Consider the following 24,867-nt stretch of genomic DNA (forward strand, 5'->3'; position numbering starts at 1 on the left):
CTCTAGAAAACTTGTTATTAAGTTAGGTGTTTGCGCAAGCGTGAATGTAAACGCTTTTGAGACTTAAGCTTAAATTACATTTCTTATACAATGGATTAGTTTTTCCTTACTTTTTAACTAAAAGTAGGTAGGAGGTATTTTTTTTTTTATAAAAAACAGACAGAGGTCTGTCATGTCGTAGAGTTCGTTTCTCACTCGACGGAACTCTCCCACTCTGGTAACGAGCGCACGATGTTAAGTTCCGCAATTCAGCACCCAATGATCTTGGCCGAAAACGGGCAACGGGGAATGGAAGCGTCTTAACATTAGGTTCCTTATACTTACCCTGCTATTTGCGGGACACACCACGAGGCTAAAAAAATATATATATTGAAATCGGAAGCAGTTAACGTTTTGAAAAAAAACATCAAGATAAACCATATCGTCTATATATTTCTAAATTATTCGGAAAGAAATTTTACGAAATTATAATAAGTGGTACATATAACCTAATAACAATACTTTACATGAGTTTCCTTCCAATAAGGGCCGTTGCCTCCAAGCAATTGCTCGATTGACACAATTCCACAGTTTTTATAGTCTTTTTCACCTACATCTACCCTCTTTTCCACGAGTTCACTAACGATATTTATTATATATTGGTAATATTCTTATAAAAATATAATTGAAATCTTTAATGACGCTATAACATAAAATATATATTATACTACAATAGCAAGTACCCACCTATTACCAAGTCGGTACCAACCCTTTTCGTGTAACAATAGAAAACAAATTGATTTTGCTATGCATTTTAAATGAAAATCCAATTGAAGAATTGCAGCTACAATTATTGAATATCGAATTAATAAGTCTATCGCTGTTTCAAAACAACAATTATCTATATATATAAAAGGACTTGTCCTCACTGACTGAGGTAAGACGCACGCACAGCCGTAACAGCTGGTGGTAGAAACGTTAAATTTGGACAGATGTTTACTTTTGTAATCTGGACATCCATTAAGAAGGGATTTTGACAAATTTTAACCCTAAAGGGGTGAAATAGGGGTTCAAAGTTTGTATGGAAAAAAAATTAAATCGGCACCGATTTTTATAAAATTTGAAATTTAGATTTTTAAAAGTATTTAATTCAACACTTGTTTCATCGTTTTCTAGAATTATCTCCCTAAGGGTGCAAATAAGGGGTTGAAAGTTTGTATAGGTTTTTTTTAAATTGTCACCAATTTTTATAAAATTTTAAATTCAGACTCTTAAACGTATATAATTAAACACATGTTTCATGGTTTTCTAGAATTCACCCCCTAAGGGTGCAAATAAGAGGTTGAAAGTTTGTATGGGACAATTTTTAAATCGCCACCGATTTTTATAAAATTTGATATTTAGACTCTTAAAAATATTTAATTGAACATAGGTTTCATGGTTTTTTAGAATTCACCCTCTAAGGGTGTAAATAAGGGGTTGAAAGTTTGTATGGAAAAATATTTAAATCGCCACCGATTTTTATAAAATTTGAAATTTAGACTCTTAAAAATATATCATTCAACACCTGTTTCATGGGTTATTAGAATTCACCCTTAAATACGCAAGCGAAGCTGCGCGCGTCCGCTAGTCTACTATATTAGCGCGTAGGTATCAATAAAATAACGTCTAAAAAAATAGGTGGGTATAACAAAAAATATAAACACGTTTTGACATCGAAAATTTATTATTTTTAATTTTTATATAGGTACGTACGTATAACATCAACATAGCCGTGAAGGTTTATAAAATTGTTTACGATAAAAACAAATCATATCTTTCCCCTACCAGGTCGATCTGGAACTAGAGTCCTGGCTTCCAACGCCATAGTTACCTGAACCACAATTTGAACGTCCTAAGTTATTTGCATGATCATTAGATTGGTGGCTCCTGGCGTTGGTTCCGTATCCACTGGAACTTCCCCAACCGCTTTTTGAGCGGACTAGAGAGCCTCCGAAAGAACGATCGGCAGCCGATAAACGTAATTCACTGTTAAAATCACCTCCTCCTGTAACCCAAAATTTATGTTATTAATATATTTATATTCGTATCTCACAATTACTAACAAAAAATTATTATTTAATATTCTTAATGAAACGAAATTTTTAATAACTATGATATTAATCATAATAATAAATACCATTGAAATACCAAATGAAAAATTTTATATTTCAGCCTCTCCACATACACATTGCAATAAAAGTGGAGAATGGAAGTGTCTTAATGGGAACGGAGTGTTGTAACACTAGGTTAAAAGGTTCTCTCTGCCTACCCTCCTATTTGTGCGGTACGTAAATAAAAATAATAGAAAAGAGTTCGTGGCATAAAAAATATTTGCCTTGATATGACCTATGCACAAAACAATACAAAACACAAAATTAACCTGAGTGATGTCCATGAGAGTTGCCATACTCGTGGCTGGTCACCGCCACAATCGCCAGAAAGACGCCAAATAGCTGCAGCTATTAAAATGTGAAATAAAAATTAATATAAAAAAAAACAACTAATATAATAAGTATTACATAATCATAAATGTATTTTTAATTACAACTTAATTTTGATATCTCGTGCAAGGTAGTGGGAACTCTATGTATAGATCGGAGGACGACATTATATAGAATCTCAATCACTTTTTTAAAAGCTTTCTTTATTAGTCAAATATATTAGAACTCTAAATACCCGCAAAAATATGTCTAGATAAATATAGTATTTCTACACTATTTTTTTTTTTTTCTATTATTAAAAATATAATGTAAAAAAAATTACCAATAGATGCATTTTATTGCGTATACTCAACACAATTGTTAAGACTCAACACCACTAGCAATGTATAACTCACATCGTCTTCCCAGCTCTTATATACTTACATCCAGAGTATTGTATGAAAGGGTTTTTGTATGAAAATACCCACAATGTAATTATTCTGTCACGTACAGATCGTTTAATATAAGAGCAAAGGTGACATTTAAAAAAAATATGCTTTGTAAGATTTGACTGTTAACACGTAAATAATTAACAGCCATTTGTAATATAAACAAAATGAAGGACGATGAGGATGATGTGATCAGTTTTTGTTTTTTTTTTTGTAATACTTTTTTTTTTATTTTTTATAAAAGCTCGAGCCAGACAGCCGAAGGTCACAACTTCTACTCAACTAATTTAATATTGTATAGCTAATATATTATGTACATTAAGCTGTATTTTGTTACTAAATTCATACTAAATAATTCATACACCAATAAGTCTACAAGCATGAAATTTAGCAAATTTGTTAAAACCCTGGGGGGTTTATAATGTATATAAAATTTCAATAATTTAACTGCAACGAATATTGATATATTAACATTTAAAAACCATAATTATTGTCACACATTCATCAAAAAGCTAAAGCACTTGTAGGTGACCTAGAAACTTGATATTTGGTACCAAAGAAGACTATTTAGTAGTACATATATAAAAGAAAAAATAAAATTTGATTGATGTTGAAAATTAGAATTTATTAAGTGTGTATAATATTTCTTCGCTCTGATGTTGAGACATAGCGTGGCGTTTAGTTCCGCCACTCAACACGCAATGCTTCCGGAATTCTACAGAATGTAGGGTACGGACGTATTTTAATGGGATGGTATGAAGCAAAAACCGAGTAGGTTTTTTAGAATAGTTTAGTGTATTAAAAAAGATAAATAAATAATTTAATAAACGTGCCCTCAAGGTTGCAAACTACATTTAGAGGTGCATTGATTAATGCTTACGAAATATCTTAGATTAAGCTCTAGCTTAGAATAAAAAATAAATAGTTTCGTAACTCTTGTAAATAATTCCTGTTTTCAATTTAATTTGGATCGTTTTCGACCTTACCTTGAGTGAATTTTGTCTGTTTATATCATGGCCTTGTAGCTAGATCACATAGTATAAAATTATTATTAAAATATATTTTAAAATTATGTTTTGACTGACTGTATCTATTGCCGACGTCAAATTTATCTAAGTTTTAATGGTGTTCTCCTAAACGTAAATTAAATTATATATAACTGTTTTATTGCTCAGTGTCATCAATTGAAAATTTCGACTTGAGACAAAATATTAACTTTGACATTATAAAAAATTAACTGTAATTGGACATAAACCTATCAGAAAATACAAAAAATACGCAAAATAAATTTTAGTAAATAAATAAAAATGTATGGCTATCTTGGAAACCTACGGAATATTCGAAAGTGCAATCCTTCATTGTCTACCACTTTTTGCCATCAGTCCGCAAGTTTCCTGATCTCTTGAAAACCTCTCTGTTGTTCTTACCCTTCCACACCACATTGCCCCGGCACTACCTCGAGTGGTTTCCAAAACAACGTGACAAATGGGAAAAAATATATCACTTGGCTTCCGCCGCCGACCTCACAGAGATGCATGATAATATTAAAATTTATTTCGTTTAAGTTAAAGTGCCTGCTCTTGTTTGGAAAAAATAAAAAATAAAATTTTGAAAACATATATGTAACTGTAGTCGTATTATAAACTTCGAAAGCTCACGTCACGTGATTGCGTCACGTACTCCATTTATTTCGAATAAACGATTGAAATGTCATTGAATTTCAATTCAAACTGTAAATATTAACTATGACCTAACTGATTTTATTAATTAAACATAGCAGCTACACTACGCTTCTCTTTGCCAAGATTAGTTAAGCAGCTGTTTACTTCGTTAATACTATGCAGGAGAAGCGTGACTGTTAACGTATAATGAGAATTACTGATAAATTAATATCTAGTCCGTACCTTTTTAAGTGGAGATCATCATATTATTATAAATAGTCATAATAATTATTTTACTCGTATGAAATATTTAATGTTTTCGATTCTTCGCTCTAATAACGACGCATAAGCACGGCGTAGAGAGTTCCACCACTCCACCACCACCACCAGACTTCTATGCCTCCAGAATTCAGTAGAAAATGGGGAACTGAAGTGTCTTAACACCAGATTGGCAGGTTCCCTCTGCCTACGCTGTTACGCGCGGGATATAGCGTTAAGTTAAAAATAATACATAATTTCATTGTGGAGGTCATACTGACGCGATACGAATGTCATGAAATGAAATGTCGTGAATGTGGGGTAAAGCCCCCAGGGTCCCTCTACCCACCCTCCTATGTGCATGGACATCGTGAACATAAAAAACTCCAAACAAATTTCTCCCTAAGCAATATATTATTTAATTTTAATATTAGTATTTGGTGTTTGTCAAATTTATACTCTATAAATTAATATCTATTTGACTCGAAAACAGTTTTATTTCAATAAATATATAATGCAGTTAATATTATACTCATAGACTAAAATAATATTTATCATTTGGATAGTTTGTTTATATTATAAAGGGCTAGAGAGCTTTAGTATAGAACAGGATTATAACACCTTATGTTGATTAATTATATAGGCTTACCCAGATGATTATGGCATTATATGTTAACCTAATTACATAGTTCTAGTGACAATAGAGCGTCACCTGCAACTTATTGTTCTGCTTTGAGAAGTAATGGGTAAACTTACCTATTTATTCTCGTTTTGAAATTAATATATTAAATACTCTAGGTTATATATTTTTATTTAGTTTTTAGCTTCAGCTTTAGATGGACAGAGGGAACCTAATGTTAAGAAAAACCTTTCCCCATACAGCGGGAAACAAAAAAAAGTGATTGACGTAAAATAGTAGAAATATTTAAAACATCATCTAAGCATCTATAAATACTATGTATACCTATACATATATATAAATTATATTTATATAATAAATTTAAGTAATTTAAATGGGCATATAGTTATTTATAAAATACTAAATACAAAGAAACGATTTTTTTTTTGTTTTTCTGTCTGTATATCCTAATATGAAATAATTAATTTATTTTCTTCTTTTTTATGAGCAAAAACAATTTAAATTCCAGAAGTTTTAAGTAACAAATTTGTATATAACACTATTGATAACCATACTTAAATAACCAACCAATTTTTCCTAAGTACACTTTAATTAAATAAGTAAATAAATAATAGTATCGTTCAGGCGTACGAAATGTGCGCGCCGGGAGTAGTAAATAAGATATGAAAAAATATTGTCAATCCCACATCTGCAAAAAATAAATACTTAAAATAAATTTTCATAAAACCCATTGTATTTCTTTTATTTTAGGCAAATGGACGATTTCTCGTAGCTAGAGCAAGCAATAATTTTCTATAAATTGGCCATCGTTGCGCAGGGGCAAGATGGCCCCTAAACCTGTGGAAGGGCTGTAACGCGACCGATTCGATTCTCACTCAGGGAACAGTTATAAGTAGAAAAAAGGCACGGACACCAGAAGTCTATGACTCATAACAACTCAATAAAAAAAGACGTTTTTGCTGAGAAAATCTTACTAATTCCATTCCTGGTGATAGTGATGATGACGATTTAGATTCCGAAATCGATATAATGGATACACTTAATGTAAAGTTTTTCTATGCTACAATGAAAAAAGGAAACTGATTGTTTGTCTATTATATTCCATTTATAATATTCCATAACTTTAATATTATTCGTTTTACTACATACAATACTAAATATGTTTGCAATGGTTATTGTCTTAATGCATACGAGCCCGTACATGGTTTCGTATAAAAAAAAACTTTTTCATTATTTTTCTTGTAATACATCTTATTGATAATAAACTACTTTTAATAGTAATAGTAGAGTTATTCACGAGATATATATTGTGTTGGACTGTTATTTGTTATTTGATACTGGTGCTCACTGGATTACATAGGCCTTAGAGTGTATTTTCTTATAAGTATCTACTTGTAACTACCGCATGTGAGTATGCAATATCCATGTATGTGCACCAATATAACTACCTATTGTATGAACTGGTTTAAGCGTATCTACAGTTTTTATTATATTTTTTAACAGACTTCTATAAAAAGGCAAGCTAATGGTAATAATTTACATCAAATTACTAAGCTTGTTTGCGTTACTTGGCACCGACTCCAAAATTATAAAATACCTATTAAATTATTTATGTTTAACTAAATCAAAATGTGTATTACTTTATGTTAAGTAAATTGTGTTTTTATTTTTTAATTTACTGTATGAAGACGCTTTTTTTGTTAAAGCATATTTTATTTTAGCTTCACGCTGTATCCCGCACATAGCAGTGCAGTCAGAGGGAATCTAGTTTAAAACATTCCGTTTTCCATTAAGACACTTCCGTTCCCCACATTCCGCCGAATTCTTCAGGCGTAGTGTTCGTCAGAGCTTTGCCTCGTTACCAGAACGAGGAAATGAAATTACAAAATATTAAATTGCCCTGAATGAGAGTCGAACCCACAACTGTCGCGCTTACAGTTGCACACTTGTGCGCCACTTGCGCCACGCCGGCCCCCAATCTTAACCCTAACCTATCGAATATTCTAGAAGATATCTTATATTTCTTACGATTTAAGTAAACAAATAGTCAATACTATCTATGACACTAAGAATTCAAACGTCAATTTACATGAACGCGTTTTGTAAAAGAGCTAAAGTTTACATAAATATTTCCCTTGCGTCAGTAAACAAGTCAGTAGATGTTGTTATTACGCTGTAAACATAATCAGAATTTAATTTTTGTTTTTCAACCTAAAAACAATCCTACTTTTTTAGCTTTACGCTATATCGCTCAGGAAACGGAGGGAAACTACAATTAAAACATTCCATTCCTCACTTTCGCCTAATTTTTGATACATTGTGTGTTGAGTGAAGGACCTCAACTTGAACTCTTGAACTCAACTACTGAACAACGAATTAAGGGGAAGTGTAGATTTTTTAAATAACATAAACCGTGGAAAATAATTGCCGCCTTGAAGTCAAAGTTGGTCTGAAGGCGAATATTCTGTTACTTAAAACTAACTACGAGTAAAAACAAATATATTATAGTAAAATATTAAAATATATTTTAGCAAAATGAGATACCATATGCCATAAGTTATTAATATAAATATTGTACCTAATGAGTCACAGTAGAAAACATGTTAAAATTATAATAATTTAATGATTAATGATATAATAGTACAAATCACAAAGTTCAAGCCCGTGTTAGTGTCGTGTCATCACCTTTAAACATTGATAAAATGATAATGTCATTTGGAGCAACTGACGAAGTTAACAAATGATTTTCACGTGATTGGAAATTTTTCCATGCTCAGTTAATATCTACCCCACTAAAATATAATATATTCGTACCTGCATAAACGTAAAAATAGGAGCCTATTGCATATTAAAAATAATATACGTGTTTGTAGATATACTCCTTACACCTCTTTTTTAGCTTCACTCTTTATTCTGCACGAAGCAGGGTAGGCAGAGGGAACCTAGGAACCTAGTATAGTAAGATAGTCCAATTAAAAACATGCTTTCCCCATTTTCCGCCGAATTCTAGTTCATATTAAGTCATAGAACTCATCCCCGCGATTACCCTCGTTACCACAGCAACTTGAATAAAACTTTGAGAAAAATTTACAGCAAAAATAAAAAATGAAGCAAGAATCTCAATTTAGCTTTATTATGAAAATAAGTTTCTTAACTTAAACTTTTGCTTGACAAGCTGTTGCGTCACATTACATATTTCCATTATATCCTAAAAATAAGTGATACTTGTCTGTTAAGAAAAATATTAAACTATAGGTATCGCTATCCGTGAAAAATATTTTAAAAATAAAAGATATAAGTATTAATGCGTAAATCTAGTTGCGACCTTAGAATTCTTATAATGTTATTATTTAAAGTTTGACATTTATAACATACTTGAAATTGCGAATTTAAATCCAGATAGAACGATATACATTTCAAAAGTTGTGTCAAATAATATTTTTATTTTTTTATTAACAAAAAACATAAATTCAACTTTATTTTATTTATAAACTTTTTCGTTATATTTTATGAAAAATAATCCTTGACTTTAACTAGCCCCCGATGAAAACAGGAATTAAATGTATATATTATAATAGCGGACGCGCGCAGCTTCGCTTGCGTAATTAGGGGCGAATTCTAATAAACCACGAAACATGTGTTCAATGAAATATTTTTAAGAGTCTAAATTTCAAATTTTATAAAAATCGGTGGCGATTTAAAGATTTTTCCATACAAACATTCAACCCCTTATTTGCACCCTTAGGGGGTGAATTCTAGAAAACCATGAAACACATGTTCAATTAAATATTTTTAAGAGTCTAAATTTCAAATTTTATAATAATCGGTGGCGTTTTAAAGATTTTTCCATACAAACTTTCAACCCCTTATTTGCACCCTTAGGGGAAGAATTCTAGAAAACCATGAAACACGTATTCAATTAAATACTTTTAAAAATCTAAATTTCAAATTTTATAAAAATCTATGCCAATTTAATTTTTTTTCCATACAAACTTTCAACCCCTTTTTCACCCCTTTAGGGTTAATATGTTTCAAAATCCCTTCTTAGTGGATGTCCAGATTATGAAAGTAAACATCTGTCCAAATATTACGTTTCTACGCACAGCGGTTACGGCTGTGCGTGCGTCTTACCTCAGTCAGTGAGGACAAGTCCTTTTATATATATAGATTAGAGATAACAAAACTTGCAAAATAATAATATGCTTTGTATTCCAGTTGGGTAGCGAAGTGACTAGTCACTGCGTTTGAAAAGCAGAAAAAATGACATAAAAGTATTTCAAGATTATATATTAAATTTTGCGACTGTGCAAACGTTACAAGGGGTACGGATGTAGGCTATTACGCAATTGATGCTTACAGAATAGCCGCGCCATCTCCAATTGATCCATTCGAATACATTACATGCTTCTTGGAATATACTCGAATATTTTTTATTAATGAAGTATCCAATACATATTTGACCCCTTATACAACGGTAAGCAGAGGGAACCCGGGAACCTAGTATAAAGATACCCCGTGCTCATTAAGCCACTTCCGTTCCCCACTTTCCGCCAAATTCTGGAGAAATTGCGTGTGAAGAGGCGGAAGTGGTCCTTTAAATGAAACGCATCCGAAGTTTTCAAAAGAAGTGTGTGTTAAATTATTGATAAATTTAGGTAATTTTTCATATTGAATAACAAAGCCAAAACTAAGTGCTTTTATCCTACTTCTGTAAAATTTGAGTGAAAACTTAAATATATATATTTTAGGGGAAGTTATAGATAACACGAAAATGACATACTCGTATATACACTTTAATTTTGTAAGAAGAAGACATTCTGACTTTAATAAACCAAATTCAACACTCGATTTCCGGCTTCGGTCCTGTTTAAAAACTACTTCCGTTAAATCCCTGGTATAGGACTTAATAATATACTAAATGGGCATAATTCTTAATAACCAACTGCCTAGTTCTTAAAAATCGGTTAAGTGCGAGCCGAAATCGAGCGGAATTGTTTCTAATAAAAATCCTACACAAAAACTTCAAACACTAAGAAGAATTATGTATTTGGTAATTAATGATAATTATCACTAATAAAACCTGCCACACACATTTCGCGCTGAGTTGTGCAAATGCTCGGTTGCCTCCACTACAAGTATACCTACATATGTACGAATTTAAAATTTATAATCTGTCCAAATTTTTTAAAAAAATATTTAAAATAATAAAAATAATATTAAATTAAAACGTAATACAGTGTATTTATTGATTTATCATATTTTCTTAATCGTATTTCATAAAAAAAAATAAAAATTGTCAAATAAATTCTTCAATATTAGTTTAACAAGCTTACAGCGATGCGTGAATAGTTGAGTGCCTATACACTTACTAGATATATAATCGGTGTAAATAAAATTTTCTTTGCAGTGTACCGAGACATCTAAATCCGATCGCAAGCCGCTAAGTGCTAACTTATATAAACCACTTTGGTGAAATAAGTTACTGTGCGGTGCCTGGGAAAAAGGTGAGTGTAGTGTTTTTGCTTAATTTATAAATTGGAATAACTTCTCCTTTTACGTATTGAAAACTTTAAATATAAGCAATATGTTTACAAATTATTTTTTGTAATAATTTATTAATATTCATTTATTATTTAATTATTTAAATCTAACTAATAATTACTAAAGCTAAAATGTTAGAACGTTTATTTTATATCATAACACTTCCTTGTTTTTTTGTAAATACATTATAAAAACACGTGTTTTTTGTTTTATAATTACTTGCCAAATAGGTACCTGCATGATATTTTGTTATTTGTTTGATTAATGATAATATTTTGGTTGATTTTTAATTCTATTTTTTATAAATGTTTTTATAATTAATAAATGAAAAAGTAGTTTCTATGAATATATTCGTAAGTCCTGTTTGTTTATAACTAAACAACATACAAGTAATCGTTTCTTCTAAGGTGGAGGTGGACGGTTGACTATGGTTAGTCATATAATTTTAGTTTCTCATCATTTTATACATAAGCGTCTTAACAATAGGTTCTCATGTTCAATCTGCCTACTACGTGCGGGATAAAGCGTGAAACTAAAAGAAGTATGAGCATACAAAATAATGATATCATAATACGTATATAGCCTCTAAAGTCTAAACTTATAATCAGCTTTGTGGTAGATCCCGCATATAGCTGTTGTTCCACACTTTCTGCCTTATTTTTCAAGGCATGTTTGATCAAGGTTGATCTACCTTAAGCCTTAGCCTTTAGCTTTAGCCTTGGTGCTACAGCGAAGACATAAAAATATTAATAAATAATAATTCCCCCGAGCGGGGATCGAACCCACAATCACCCACCCCTGTGCCCCTGCGCCACTATGACCTCAGTCTCTAAACTGTCACCCATTATCAATTTGTGATGACTATAGATGGCACACCGCGATCACGCCACCGCGGTCAATAGAGTCAGAGAAACAAATGGTACCTACATATTATATAAATGACGATATTGTCAAAGCGACCTTTCTTCATACTGTAAATGTTATTAATTACTCTTTGAATATTAACAGCCTTGTTATTTGTTACGTTGAATATTTAATATGCTATACGTATTCAAATACGTCTAGTGTGAACTTTGTGAACTCAATTTTGTGTAAATTTTTGGTAAAAAATCGACGAATGGGAAGTGGATTTGGACGTTTTTATTTAGGTTCACACTGTAATCTACATATATCATGATAGGCAGAGGGAACCTGGGAACTGGGAATTAAAGGTGTTGTGTTGGTGTTTTTTTTTTCATAGTGTTTTGTAGTTATGACACAATATATTTCATTATAGAGTTAATATCGTAAGGATTTGTACCCGCTTTTACAGTTCACAAGAGCTGTCACTGCTACTATCCCAGTATATATCCATATTTTCAAACTTTCTGATTGTATTATTTTTATTAATATTACGTTATATCTCGCTAAAAACAGAACCCTCCCTTTAAAGTCGGGTAAAAAATACAGTGGATAGTTAATCGCGGATAAAGTTGTAAAAATTACGTGTATTTTTTTTCTGTCACTTTTTTGTCACTTCCATTTATCACCAACAATTTTTTACAAACCAAAAAAGTTAAACATATTATTACTTATTTTTGTAACATAAACATATTTTTTATTCCTTTCACAAAAGATAAAAACAATTGTATATTTTTATTATTAAAAGTGTTAGTATATTTTGTACAATGAAATAAAATAATTTTTAAATGAGATATGCATAACATAAAAGAAAATGCACTGTGAAATTTTTAGTCCAGTCAAAAGAAAACATCGTCACTTAACAAAATTACGCAGTCGGCAAAGATAGTTTTAGTAGACGATTTTATGTTCTACAATTTGGTCTCAAAATTTGCACAATTTTTTTTTATTTTTATAAATTTATTTACCGTCCGTGAAAAAAAAACATAAAATACTCTTTCGACTTTGATTCGTAATATATTCAAGTAGGTACATTCAGCTCTGTGCGAATGTATACTATTCCCTACTAAGGAAGGGTTATTAGGCCACTATTTTTAGGGTTCCGTAAAAAGTAACTCTTATAAGATCACTCTGTTGTCCGTATCAAAACCCTTTATCTCAGGAACGCTTGGAGATATCGAGTTGTAATTCAAACCATAGACAAAAAACATATTTCTATATTTATTTAGAAAATATATGGTCGTTTATACTGCAAAAAACGAGTATTTCGACACTATGAAGGGAATCAAAACTCATAGAGTAATTCCGGATGACCTAGAATTATGAAATTTGGCAGCTAGAATTTACAGGCACTACTATACATTATATATTTGTGGTTAAATCCTAAAAAATAATAGTTGTAAAGGGAGGCAAAATTTGGTATTAAAGCCGCTAGTTCAAGTGATGTATCAAATGAAAGGGCTCTGGCTAAGCTAGAAAAAGCTTAGAAAAAGCTTGATGACTTTTGATTTTAACTTTCAATATTAGATACTTTTTGTTGTGTATTTGTGTATAAATTCCTACTAATAAGTAGCATTAGAATTACAAATAGGTGATATTTTAACAGAAAATAAGTGAATGTTTTATGCAAGCAATTTAAAATTTATTGCTAAAATGATGATAGTCTTCATATTGACATGATAGAGATAAATAGTTGAAAATGATTGCAATTGCAATTTAAATTCTAGCCATCATACCTTTGCCACGTTTAACAGTTTAAAGTGACAATTTTGAAAAGTGAGGCTATTTAAATAATTTGACAGTTTAGTCTAACAATTCATTCATCAATGTTATAATGTTCATGACAAGTTCCTTACAGCATCACACTGTATCCCTGATGTAGTAGGGTAGGCAAATAAAGCACTTTCCACCGAATTCTGGTGGCATTGCGTGTTGAATGGCGAATACAAGGCTGTGGTGTGACACCAGAGCGAAGAAATGAAAATATTAAATATTTCATTTCCTCTAGTGGAAATCGAACCCACAGCCTTGGGCTACTGCGTTACGACTGACCTAAAAAGGACTGGACCAGTTCCTTAATTCTGAAATATTTATAACACGTCCTGTATACAAACAAACAATAAAGATAAATTGTAATCACTCAAATGCGTTGTGATTAGTTTTATCTATTCCGGAATCTCTTTAATACCACTTTATTTATTAGTAGGTATATATTGAAAACGTTTATGATGAAATATTGTTACGAACGTTGTTTACTTAACGAATGGAAATAAATTAATTTAAAGGTAAAGGAAATACCATATATCAAAAGGTTATGTGATGTTATATGTGGTAATGACACCCTTAAAAAATGCTGAAATTATCTTTAAGAGTTTCATGATGAAGATTTTTATCTTAAAGAAGACCGACATTCTGGTCGGCCATTTGAGCTCAATGATGATGAATCCAAATTAATTGCGAAGCAGATTGTCTTGTATCATCACGGTTACAGAAAAGTTAAGGGTTTACATACAACCGTTGAGAAGCACTTAAAACGTGTCGAGTTCGTTAATGGGTCATAATCAGAAAAGTGGACATTTTCGAATTCGTAACGTAACTGATAAGTAACAACACCGATAAAGTTTGTTACGAAACTGATGTCACAACAAAATTAAAATATTATATGAATAAAACTATTGTTTTTTTTATTTAATGAGACACAAATTAAAATTTTCGAGATTCAATCGTTGAATTAACAGATTATAAATGTAAGAAAACATAACAAAGTGACAATACATTAAATTCCTGGTCGGTACGATATGGGTACCTTTAAAAAGCGCGTCTATCTCCACCTCAAATGCCGGCAACGCACCTGTAGCTCTTCTGGTGCTGCAAGGGGTCGTGGGCGGCGGTGATCACCATCAGGTGACCCTAACGCTCGTTTGCCTTGTCCTTTTACCATAAAAAAAAAATAATAATAATATTAACAATATAATAATGCTAGTTCGTAACGTAATAAACTTATATTTCTAATGATCACAAAGTTAATGATAAAATTAAATCCACTTTAAAATATATCAAAATTTGAGTCGTTATCACGGGAATTAAGTTTAATTCTTTGTAAGTGTTTATTCCGCATATCTTCATATTTCATAAGATTGGTCTGTTTAAGACGTTCTCTATATCTTTATTGTCTTCCAGCATTTGATATAGAAGCCATGACTTACTGAAAATAAAAAAATATGTATCAATAGGTATTTAATAATACTTCATGTTTATTGTTTAGATCTTTAAGAACGCCAGTACAGAACGTATTTGTCTTTAAATAAAAGCCTCACCCGCTTGAGCTACATATTTATTAATTCACTATCTTCGGAGAAAAAAATAGTAATTACAAAATCACAATTAATTTCAGGAAGAATAAAAAAATGTTTTTTACTAAATCGGTTAAGCCGTTTCTGAGATAAGCGTGCACAAACACATTAGACAAACAAGGAAACAGACAAAAACCTTAAAAATCATTATTTTTGGTCACTTTACGTTATCAAAAGTCACCAATTATTTTTTCATATGCCAGCAATTTATTTTTTATATAAATTATAAATAATTATAATATAATTTATAAATTAATATTACGCTAGCAAAATGCTTATGAAAATTAAGTCTCGTGTCACATCAATGCTGTCAAATAACCATTTCCTGAACATGGTTCGTAAAGTAATTATTATATTATCGATTCATAATTAATTTTACTACATCAACAGCTATGCAATATTATGGAAACAAGTATAAACAAAAAATAAAAATATTTCTTCGTTGTGTATAATTAAATTTACTATAATATGTTATTAATTTATTTATTTACTTCAAAAATACTAAATATAGCGGGTTTTTTAAAGAAATTATTATTTTTAGACCAAAATGCCTCCTCAAGATCAACAGACGGGATCGTGGGTGCTGTATGAAAAAGATTTAAATAAAAACGCCTCAACCTCTGTCCCTCCCACAGCTGAAAAACGAAAGTGGCAAATCGTATGGAGAAACGTAATACTATTCTTGTTACTTCACATCGGGGGAGTGTACGGCGCTTACTTGTTCTTAATGAAAGCCATGTGGGCCACCCGTATATTTGGTATGTTTTATCTTTTTAGAATACTTTATTTTTATATATGTTCATAACCAGTTAAAAAAAAATGCGGCGTTGAGTTCTGCCACTCAACACGCAATGCCTCCAGAATTCGGCAGAAAGTTGGGAACGGAGTGTCCTAACACTGGGTTCCCTCTGCCTACCCTGCTGTGTGTGGGATACAGCGTGAAGCTGATAACTAGTTTAGCTGGTGGAAATACTAAAATATCAGGAAATATAAAAGTTCGAGATTCGGGTTCTTACATAAATAAAAAAAATAAATTAAAAAAACTTATTTTTATAGTTAAATTATAAAAGGTATGTCCAAATCCTAACAATTAACATCTGATAAAGGATCATAACGGTCCAGATAAATTATAAGAATGTCACTTTAGTAAAGGTTTTTATTTTTATTGATTAAGAATTATTTTTTTCTATTAAACTTTATTACGAAAAAATAATACAATTCTTATATTTTTATTACAGCGGTAGTACTCTACTTGTGTTCTGGTCTTGGCATCACTGCAGGCGCTCACAGATTATGGGCCCACAAATCGTACAAGGCAAAATTACCTCTCAGGATACTATTAACAATTTTCAATACCATTGCATTTCAGGTGAGTCAGTAAATAAAATATCTACGAAATAAGGTTCACATATCTCAATCGTTGATTATCCGGATATTACTTAGGAAACATAAATTAAATAAGAAAATACATGTTTCTATGGAATATTTAAAATCTCTTGCAATAACACCATCGTTACATGCACAACCTTCGAAAAATTTAAAGACGTTAAGTAGTGTGATTTATAAGGTTATATCATCATCACTTTTTTGTTCGTCTTTGTGTTAGTCTATATTATCGTCTGTCAAGACTATTTTTCTCAAGATGGTGTGGGGATATCAAGCTAATATTATTTTTCAAAATGCAGAGAAAAATAAATTAAGACGACACTATTAATCATTTTTGACGTATAATTTTGTATAATAATATATAAAAAATATAGGAGCATAGCTCGAAGTTTGTGAACTTTAATATCTTTCCGTTGACCTATAATTCTGTAATTGATACGGAACTCTTGTTGGGTGGGTCCGACTCACATCTGCCTGTTTTTTTTATCTTCAACAATTATTTTGTCAAGTGATTATACACAGGTCAAAGTAATTAAAAACTTAGGTAGACACTGATAAGCCACTACACGTGAGTTATTCATGATAATCGCTTAATACATATACAATGAGTCATAAGAACTTTCTTTATAAACACATACAACTTTGATATATTTATAAACTAAGAGCGCGAGATTCTCTGCGAAATGTTTTCAAAGATGCAGGTATTATTACAGTTGCTTCCCAATTTATATACTATAACATTCTCTTTGTCCGACAAAATATACATTGTCATAATAAACATAGTGACAATCATATGATAGAAACGAGAAATAAAGATAAGCTAGTTACACCAAGTTTTCGCCTCCAGAAAGTTAATAAATCCTTTATGGGTCTGAGTATACGTGTATATAATAAAATTCCGCAGTGTATTCTTAGTTTGCCACTACAAAAATTTAAAATATCTGTAAAAAAAATTCTAACAAGTAAAGCGTATTACACTGTTCAAGAATATCTAGAGGATAAGCATGTATGGAATTAATGTCTATTGAATGTAATGCAGGATAGCTGCCAGCTAATGTAACAGATTGTAACATTGATTTTGAAAAGAGCAACTGTTGAGTTTCTTGCCGGCTCTTCTCAGCAGAACTGCCTTCCGAACCGGTGGTAGCTTTTTGTTCATATGTTCATTCGACGATTCAAAAGTGCTTATAATATTTGCCTATTTGAATAAAGAATATTTTGAATTTGAATTTGAATTTGAATATTACGAAATTAATGACATAAGTATATTTGTATTTTTTAATGGACTGTCTAAAAAAATACTAGATAAATAATTTTCCCCCCCTTTTCCGCCGAATTCTTGAGGAATTGCGTGTTGAGTGGCGGAAGTCAACACCGCGCTCTACCTCGACACCAGAGCGAAGCAATGAAAATATGAAATATTTATCTTCGTATGAGAATCGAACTCGCAACCTGCTGCGCTTACAGTCACACACTTGTGCCCTGCGCCACAACGGGCCGTTCTATTAGGCATATGCAGTGGATTTAAATTAATACAACTGAAATAACTCACACCACGTTCGTAACTTATTATCTACGGGTGATCGATAGGACAGTTCATAATATAAACAATCACCCAAAGATGCTTCCGGCCAATGTCAATGTGAAAGTCAATATAATTATCTCTGTTATTTATTTGTATAATTTTCCATAATACTTTATGATAGCCTTTAACTTTTAAAGTGATGTCGTACCATATTCTTGTACAATATCAAAGAAAAAGCAAATTTGAAATACACTGTGGATATTTTGTATAAAGACCGATTACAAATCATTTAGATAATTATATATTTTTAAAATATTTACCTTAGAAATTAATATATATTTTGAGTGGACTGGTAACGCGAAAGATTGTGGATTCGATTCCCGCTCGCGGATATGAAGTATTTAATAATTTCATTTTCTTGCTCTAGTACGGAGGCAAAGCGTGGCTTGGAATTCCGCCATTCAACACGCAATAAAGGGAAGTGGGAAAGGGAAGTATCTTAACGGGAACGAAGTGTCTTAACACTAGGTTTCCACGTTCCCTCTGCCTACCGTGGTATGTGCAGAATAAATACAACACATATTTTTTTTATTAGGATTCTGTGTTGGATTGGGCACGTGATCATCGCATGCACCACAAATATTCGGAAACAGACGCTGACCCTCATAACGCAACACGGGGGTTCTTCTTTTCACACGTTGGATGGCTACTCGTCAGGAAGCATCCTGAAATCAAATCAAAAGGCCACACCATTGATATGAATGATCTATGGTCTGATCCAATTCTTCGTTTTCAAAAAAAGTTAGTAACTTTATAAATCAATATCTAAATATACTTATTCCAAACGTCAAAAAAACGTGAAGCAGTCTGCCTGTATCCTAATGATTATAATGGGCTTGATTTCCCCCTAGTGGAATGACTAATTATATTGAAATTATCCTACTTTTCCGTTATGGTAAGGCAAAGCACGCCGTTGGAGTCTGATCGCACGACATCTCTCGAAATTAGAGAGGAACAGAAGAAAAAGTGCCTTCGCCTTATTTTGCTTTATAACATTGTAGACTTCGTTTCAAATTATTTAAATTTGATATATATTAAAAGAAAAAAAAAATGATCAGAATAGTGAAATACATGTTATAAAGTGTTATTATTAATAGATAATATCATTAGACATAAGCGAAATGGAAACATTTGTTTTTAGGTACTATATGCTCTTGATGCCAGTGGCTTGCTTCATTCTGCCATCATATATTCCCACCCTGTGGGGAGAATCGTTATGGAACGGATATTTTGTAGCGGCCATTTTCCGCTACGTGTACGTACTAAATGCTACATGGCTAGTGAACTCTGCAGCACATAAGTGGGGTAGCAAGCCCTACGATAAGAACATCAACCCTGTCGAAACGAAACCCGTCTCGCTAGTGGTTCTCGGTGAAGGTTTCCACAATTACCACCATACATTTCCTTGGGATTACAAAACGGCTGAATTAGGAGATTATTCATTTAATTTTTCTAAACTATTTATTGATGGTATGTCTAGCATTGGCTGGGCTTACGATCTTAAAACTGTATCCCGCGAGGTCATCGAAAAGAGGATAAAGAGGACAGGCGACGGTTCTCATCAAGAGTTCGGCTACGAGGACTTATCCTCGTCATCAGAAGATAAATTTAACAAAGAATAGATTTTTAAATTTGTGTCTCGTTGAAATTTTGAGTGGGTATTTACTATTTATTATTTAAAAAATCGGCAGTTTTTGTTGGATTTGATCGACTGTAAAGGATTTGTGATAATAATAATATTTATTTTTAGGATAATCGTAATGATTACTTATATTTATTTTAATTACGTAGAATTAGAAGACTTAGTAGAATGTTATGAATAAAAACAATATTAGGAAGAGAGTTGTTTTTTTATATATACACATATATTTTACTCGTTAACTGTGTTTGTCCAATAACATACATGCCCATATTACAAACAACTACAGTACATTGTAATTTCAATTAGGGGTGACTGCGGCCTTGCTATGGTTGCTACCAATTTGTCATATCAAGAGCTTGCTTAGATAGTCAATTACTTATATATACAGCGTGTTTAAAAATGTTATCAATAAAGCCACGATATATACCTACTAGTTAATAATCTAGGTTATTAGTACATAATAATCTAATCGACGCTGGATTTAGTTTGGTAATTATCTGTACTTATAAAATTATTATTTTAAATTTCTGCTTTGGCTTAAACATTCAATGCTTATATATATTTAAATATATATGTATACAGCTAAGTTCTTATAGAAAATTATCATAAATTATTTTAATAATTTGCCTTGAATGCACGCAACACGCAATGCCTCGGTGGAAAGTGGGGAATGGCGTATCTTAACACTAGGTTCTCTGACTACTCTGCTATACATATGTGGGATATACAGTGACGCTGACAAAAAAAAGAAAAAGTTCATAGAAATATAGAAAATGAAAATAAAACTTTTAACCGCCTGTATCACATACGTATGGCTTCCACAAAAAGCTTCCAAGCATTGGCAGTGTTGTGGTCACGCTCGACAGTATCGCTAGATGCTTAAGGAGACAATAAAGAGAAAACTGTAACATGTTGGCATTTAATAACGATTCCTTTTTGCCAAATGATACGTACTCCTCATACGGTATAGGACTTTCCTTCTATGACGACAAAAGTACTTATATAGAAAGTGCCCTGATAAAAATAATTCTTACCACATTTCTCGGTACGTCGATGGTGATAAGTTTGATCGGGAACGTGTGCACATGTGCGGTAATAGCTCGGGACAAGACCATGAGGACACCCACTAACTGTTACCTCCTGAACTTGGCTATCACAGATGTTATGACTGCATTGTTTGTTCCTATTGAAATATATATAATTTGGGTACCAGATTTCTATCCATTAGGAGAGGAAGGATGTCGTATACACTTTTTGTTATGGGACCTCCTGAGCAATTGTGGTGTTCTCACAATATTAGCTTTCACTATAGAACGCTATCTGGTAATATCAAAACCATTTCTGAGACAACAGCTCGCTTTAAACTCGCGAGTCTTCAAAATAGTAACATTGAATTGGATAATATCATGTATTTTTTCGTTTCCTAGTATTTTCTACGTTTATTTTGTGGAGAGAAAACAGAATGTTTACTGTTTTCTTACTGTACCAGATAAAGATAAAAATTATTGGATCGCGATAGAGTTATTCGTGTTTTTCTTTTTCCCCGTAACTGTTATATTTGTTTTATATATTCTAATTGCACTTAAATTGAAATCAACAAAATCAAAATCAGGACCTATTCCAGTGTACGGTAAACAAAATAGAAATAAAGCAGTTAAGATGTTAGGTTAGTATGACATTATTATTTATTTAAACAATATACGAGTATGGAGCATACCATTTAAGTGACATATGCTAAGTAGACTATAACGCTGTATCCCGCACATATCGGGGTACGCAGAAGGAACCTGGGAACCTAGTGTTAAGACACTCTGATCCTATTAAAACACTTCCGTTCTCCACTTTTCGCCGTATTGTGGAAGCATTGCGTGCTGAGTGGTAAAACTCAACGCCACGCTTTGCCTCTTCACCAGAGTGAAGAAATGTAAGTATTAAACATTTCATTCCCGTGTGTAGGAATCGAACCCACAGACTATCACGTTATAGTCGCACTTTTACAATTTTGGCTATTTCTGTGTGTATTTAGTGATTCCTACTTTCAGCGGCCGTAGCTGCATCGTTTTTTATTTGTTGGTCACCGTACTCTGTTTTACGACTAATGATTTTAATTCCGAAGCTGAAGTATGAAGATTATTATAATGTAAGTATTCCTAAAATTCAAAATTCACAGCAATTCAAAATATATCAATGACAGATTCCGTTTCAAAAATAAAAATAATAGAGTTAAAAAAAATAAATAAATGTAGGTGTCTAATTTACTAAGTCCAGGCGCAACGTCGGCGGTTAACCATCACGAGAAGCTCGAGAGCGGGTTTCCTCGCTGTTACTCAGATTGAGCACTTCCACCCTTTTGAGCATATAGCTCTTGCTCTCCACTCTGCCGGCCAGTAGAGGCGAGCCAGACAGGGGGGGGGGGGGGGGGGGGCGATAGACTACCTTACGGGTTTATTATTATTTTTATTTGGTTAAGCTAAAACACTAAGTTTTAATTCCGATTTAAAAAAATAACACTATTTTATTTTTAAGAACAATAATCAATAATATGTTTTATGTTAATTGAAATGCCTCATGCAAAACACACATTCTCTTTGACAAGGCGCTGCACTGTAAAAAAATAAGGAAATAAGTGGAATATTATTGTTTTTTAATGCAAGAGAAAAAATAATACCAAGAACAGGCATTGTAAATACTAATATTAGCATAAAAGATTCTATATTAGATACAATAGCATTTTTTTTCTAGATTTACAGCAACTAATAACCTATAACGAGCGTAATGTATTAGTGTGTGTATTTTTTTATATAATAAAGCATCTTTTTTAGCTTCACGCTGAATCCCGTGCGTTCTATGGTAAACAGAGAGAACCTGGGAACTTATTGTTAAGACACTCTACTCCCCATTAAAACACTTCAAATTCTGGTGGCACTGACTATCTAAAATCAAAGTGGAATTAATTTTATATCCATAATTTGTTACAGTTGTGGCGAGCTTTCATATATTTAAGTTCCATCAATATCTACATGTCAACAGCAGTTAATCCTATACTGTACAGTCTCATGTCTCGAAAATTTCGCCATGCTTTTAGAGTAAGTAAACGTATAAGTAATATACGAAAAACGTAATTAAATATGTTTTAGTAATATTCAGATTGTATTTGTATTATTTTCCTGTTAAATTTATTCTTTGAGCCCGAAGCGGGACTCTTACAGGATCACTTTTGGAATCATTGCACAAAAATATCGTAAAATTATTTTTAATTAAATTCAAACTACTCTTTAATCAAATAGACTTAATTTAATTTTGTAGTAATTTTGATTCGTAGCTAAGCTGCAATAATCCTCGTTGTATACGAGCATGTTCCGCGAAGCGTTTCATCAATGTTTCATAATGTCAACTGGCAATGATTCATTATACAAATATTGAAATCGTGTGAATTATTATTGAGACAGTCGTCGTGCCGCAGGCACAAACGCGACGGTAATAAGTTCAATTCCTACTCGGGGGAATAAATTATTTAACTGTTTAATATTTTTATTTTCTCGCTCTGATACCAGGTCAAAGCGCGGCGTTGAGTTCCGCCACTCAACACGTATGCCTTAAGAATTTGGTGGTAAGTGGGAAACGGAGTGAACACTAGGTGCCCACTGCTAATTGCGGAATACAGCGTGAAGCTAAAAAATATTACCATTTCTATTGTTCCAGGATTTTCTTAAAGGAAGAAAAGCATCAAATCAATTAAGAACAAATGGAAGTTCTACCCAAAGCCCTTCCGATAAACACAGAAGACTAAATGTGAATGACATTCCTTTATATAGCTTATAAGTATTTTTTAATTAAATTTACAGGCAATTTTTGAACCTAATAATTTATACAAAAAGAAATTACAAGAAAGTATATTTAAATATTAATTTAGTTATCATCTGAATTATATGACAAGCACGTTAGAAACATATAGGAGATTAAATTATATAAAAATAGCCTGACTTAGCAATAGAAAAAAAATGTAAGTTAAGGGCCCCCGTAGACTGTAGATTTTCTATCTCTAATATCTATTATAAGTTATAAGTATTGCCTAACTTCTACTTGCGCACACGACGATCGTCGGTCGATAGTTCAGTTCGCTCCAACCTTTTTTAACCTTACAGTCATGACATATATGCAATCTTGAAAAAAAAACACGATTGCATAGCTTTATTTTTTTAGGAATTATTATGCCGACAATATTATTAGAATTAAAATGTGAAAACTCAATTTTCTCAATTAGATTTATTTTTGATTGTAACAAGTAATTTTTGAATTTTTTGGTTTGTTAAATATCCTGTAGTAACCGGATTTCACTGACAATTTCATTAAATTATTAAGTTAGCTCTTACAATGAATGTTAAAAAAATAGAGTCGGAGGTATTCACTTTTTACCGCATATTTTTCATGTTATACGTTTAAACAATGTACCTATACAAAATCGACGTGTTTTCTTCTGAAGAATGGTGGTGACGTTATAAATTATTTATAGTTATAAAAAAATAACTGTTTGAGCCTATTCTTATGAGCTAAAACCCGTTTAATTTGCTGTAATTATCTGAAGAATTGAGCATCCAGTAGAAGGTCCACTCAAGATAAGCACGTCTTAAAAATATAATATAATTGTATATTTATCATTAAATTACGACAAAACATTAATATGCGTCTTTATTTCTACAAATAATTTACATTTATTTTATGTTTTATAGTAAGGGTATTGTGGTGACTGGTCCCGGCCTGAAGTGATTGAGCGTGGATTTTTCAGCTTTCTATAATCCTATAATTCTATCAAATAGAACATATATCATAGTCTATAACGTTTGTTGATCTCTTTTAATCGACTTCAAAAAGGAGTAAAGGTTAAGTAAGGTTTTCAATTTGGTTGGTATATTTTTTTCCTATTACAATAAAAAAATCATATCAAAATAAAAATATAGAATAAAAAAGTTTCCATAGTCCAAGTCTCTCTCAAAAAACTAAAAAAAAAATG

The 24,867-nt window shown here is 31.8% G+C and overlaps 3 protein-coding genes across 3 annotated transcripts; 2 read left to right on the top strand and 1 right to left on the bottom strand.

Moving 5' to 3' along the window:
* Nucleotides 1-1,682: 1,682 nt before the first annotated feature.
* LOC146528880 (uncharacterized) lies at nt 1,683-3,038 on the bottom strand. The gene is made up of 3 exons (XM_085203956.1): nt 2,785-3,038; nt 2,402-2,480; nt 1,683-2,026 (listed from the first exon to the last, which is right to left on the bottom strand). The coding sequence occupies exons 1-3, from the start codon at nt 2,794-2,796 to the stop codon at nt 1,803-1,805; spliced, it is 315 nt and encodes a 104-aa protein (XP_085060082.1). The 5' UTR covers nt 2,797-3,038; the 3' UTR covers nt 1,683-1,802.
* Nucleotides 3,039-10,527: 7,489 nt separating this feature from the next.
* LOC146528881 (acyl-CoA Delta-9 desaturase-like) lies at nt 10,528-20,052 on the top strand. Its single transcript, XM_085203949.1, has 6 exons — nt 10,528-10,598; nt 10,857-10,953; nt 15,785-16,001; nt 16,482-16,612; nt 18,750-18,955; nt 19,356-20,052. The coding sequence occupies exons 3-6, from the start codon at nt 15,791-15,793 to the stop codon at nt 19,834-19,836; spliced, it is 1,029 nt and encodes a 342-aa protein (XP_085060075.1). The 5' UTR covers nt 10,528-10,598; nt 10,857-10,953; nt 15,785-15,790; the 3' UTR covers nt 19,837-20,052.
* Nucleotides 20,053-20,199: 147 nt separating this feature from the next.
* Nucleotides 20,200-24,536, top strand: LOC146528882 (neuromedin-U receptor 2-like). The gene is made up of 4 exons (XM_085203947.1): nt 20,200-21,522; nt 21,899-21,996; nt 22,835-22,942; nt 23,559-24,536. The coding sequence occupies exons 1-4, from the start codon at nt 20,766-20,768 to the stop codon at nt 23,676-23,678; spliced, it is 1,083 nt and encodes a 360-aa protein (XP_085060073.1). The 5' UTR covers nt 20,200-20,765; the 3' UTR covers nt 23,679-24,536.
* The last annotated feature ends 331 nt before the right edge of the window (nt 24,537-24,867 follow it).

Source organism: Heliconius melpomene, chromosome 19 (assembly GCF_056956725.1).
Source record: "Heliconius melpomene rosina isolate 202511_hmr_F chromosome 19, ASM5695672v1, whole genome shotgun sequence".
Taxonomy (NCBI): domain Eukaryota; kingdom Metazoa; phylum Arthropoda; class Insecta; order Lepidoptera; family Nymphalidae; genus Heliconius; species Heliconius melpomene.